This window comes from Notolepis coatsorum, assembly GCF_963971535.1.
Source record: "Notolepis coatsorum genome assembly, chromosome: 16".
NCBI classification, from domain to species: Eukaryota; Metazoa; Chordata; class Actinopteri; order Aulopiformes; family Paralepididae; genus Notolepis; species Notolepis coatsorum.
The window spans coordinates 69,909,718-69,912,339 of NC_140180.1; the positions used below are offsets into that span (position 1 = coordinate 69,909,718).

General features: G+C 46.2%; 1 protein-coding gene across 1 annotated transcript; it reads right to left on the reverse strand.

Moving 5' to 3' along the window:
* Nucleotides 1-655: 655 nt before the first annotated feature.
* On the reverse strand, nt 656-1,877 carry tmem271 (transmembrane protein 271). The gene has a single exon (XM_084331639.1). The coding sequence runs from the start codon at nt 1,836-1,838 to the stop codon at nt 1,047-1,049; it is 792 nt and encodes a 263-aa protein (XP_084187765.1). The 5' UTR covers nt 1,839-1,877; the 3' UTR covers nt 656-1,046.
* Between the last annotated feature and the right edge of the window lie 745 nt (nt 1,878-2,622).

Below are 2,622 nucleotides of genomic sequence, written 5' to 3' on the forward strand. Positions count from 1 at the left end.
TGTGAGTCTGTACTGAACCATCCCTTAACCTAGAAAAAGAAACACTGCAGAGTGTCAGGGGAGGGCATGGGGACTTCAAACAGTGGGTAACCCCTTCCCTCCCTTTTCTACACTGCTTGTAGCCCTTTTGTCCTCACAACCCCTCTGTCAAGCCAGCCTGACCCCACCCACTTCCACCTGATCACACCAGGACCTCATGATTAATATGCTGGCTGGGATGTTTGATGTACCATCGAACCCGGACGACTCAATTTAGCCCCATAAATGTTTCAGGATATACCATCTGTTTGGTTGCCCTGGATAAAACAAAACGTGTGAAGCACCATCACTCAGTGCTTAGTGTTTTTGGAGTCTTTTTTAATTAGGCTGCATAACAACTCGTGATATTTGCATGGAGGCTTGACCTCTGAATCAGAACATAGCAATTGAACTGCCCCTCATTTGAGATAGATAGATATATAGGCGATCTTAACTGCGGATGAACTGTTAATGTTAGAAACGCATTCTACAACAGAATGAAAAGCCAATTCCATATAGGGCAACAACATATCACATTGACACAATAGTTGGGTAAACCTATATGAACAGCTACAGTTGAGCAAGATGTGACTTCAACAGCAGATATCAACAGGATTTCCGCCTTTCGAACATGAGCTGGGGATAAATACACTCTTTATTCACATGTAAAAAATATAACAGCAAACATTCAAAACACAAATGCTGCTTTATGAATATTAGCAAGCTGGTTATGATATTAATCAGCCATAGATGTTGCCTTTATATAAAGCCTGCCATGGGCCAATTTCACTTCTGTTAATTTACATCAGTTTGATTGGTGGTCTACAATAAGCTACCGATAATAACTCAGGCAAACGGTGTAAGAAAATACTATATAGGATGAGGAGGAACGCTTTGAATTAAAATTATGTTATTGTTCTGTTGTTTAACTTACTGTTTTGGGGGGAATTCTTTAAGAATAAATAGTTAGTGATTGTCGCACAGCGGGGCGTAATAAAGCGCTGCTGCTGGGTCTTTGTCCAGAGCGGCTATACGTTGCGTGGATCCCCGGGGAAAATTTCCTCGTATGCGGGCGGTAGTTCACTGGGGAGCGGGTACGAGAACGGGTAGCTGTGGTTCAGCTCGGGATCAGAGGGAGAGTAGCCCGGGAGCTCGATTGACGGGTGTCCCCCGCATTGCACTTCAGCGCCCGCCTCGTCGAACACGTGAAAAACACCCAAATTGATGTAAGAAACCGGTTGAAATTCAGCCGAGGAAAAGTCGCGCTCCTCATTGAAAATGATCGCCCCGTTACTTTGCCTCTGAGATTGCCTGTGTCTGTAAAATTGCGCAGTTTTATACCTTTTGATGACCACCAGGTTCATTAGCCCGAGGAGGCATTCCAATGTGTTAAGAACAGTCGAGATCACCAGACTTCTCTGATAAGCCTTCAGCTGCTCGCAGTTGGGGTTTACAACCACAGAGTGACGGCAATAATGAGTATATTTCCGCTCCACCAGAGATACGGTGTCCCCGTCCACCACCGCGCCGGAGAAGGCGGTGAGAACTCCCAACAAGAACACCACAACACCGACAAGAAGGAAATTCCGACAGCCCGGCTTCCCTGTGCAACAAAGCAACCCAAAACCCAGGAGCACCTGCCCGATGCCCACAAGTATCCCGGAGTAGAATGCCCCGGCCGCAGCACCGAGGTGGAAATGCACTTTCACCAAAGAGCCCAACGAGATGCATTTTAATCCGACGACAACTTCGCCCACGGCGCACACGAAGAGGAGGGTGCTGGATACGACGGCACACAAGCCCTTGCCACTCAACTTCATTATAATCCACCTCTGCCACTCTCGATCCCTCTCCCTCCTTCATCCTCCTTTGTCCTCCTCGTAAGACACTGTCGAAGCGCTCTCAGATTGTGACATTATATGCCAGTGACTGCTGTTCAAAAGGGTGATCTTCGGCGCTACGTCTCTCTCGCATTGCCACTGCTTGAGGAATATATAAATATTTAACGCGTTCTTTCTGCAGCACCGACAGTGGATATCCAATTTAAGGATATAGCCCAGTGGTCCTCCTTCTTCTTCGTGACCGCTCACTGCCCGCCCACAGCATTTACTGGTAGAAGCGCCCTCATATCCAAAAGTTTTTGTCCCCTTGTGAAGAGTAATCTGCAGTCGTCCAAGTCTCCAAATTAAATTGTTTTTTTTGCTAGAGGCAGGGCGGGGATAGCTATGGACCAATAGCCCACAGGCCTGTTGCCTCACCAGTATAATCTACGAAGTATAAAAAATAAAAAAGGAGGAAAACCCCGCTGCAAACAGAACGAGGCGAGAAGCATCATTGTGCGCTGTCCGTGGTGCTGAAGGCTACAATAACGGGAGGAGGCCAATACAATTAACCAGTACTAACTTTTTCAGTGAAATCACATCGGAAAAGATGGCAATTTATTCCACCTCTAGTGAACTTCAGCCTGAGGGAACTATAATAATATCCCACCAAGATTTGATACGGCATACGGCAGCATATCATTGTCTAGCGGTAGGAAGGTATATAGTTGGGATGGTGATTTAATATAGCGCGTTCTCACAATGTCATTATATTATTAACGAT

What these genes read in the sequence shown, in the direction of transcription:
- tmem271 (XM_084331639.1), bottom strand. Translation starts at nt 1,838, where the DNA reads ATGAAGTTGAGTGGCAAGGGCTTGTGTGCCGTCGTATCCAGCACCCTC.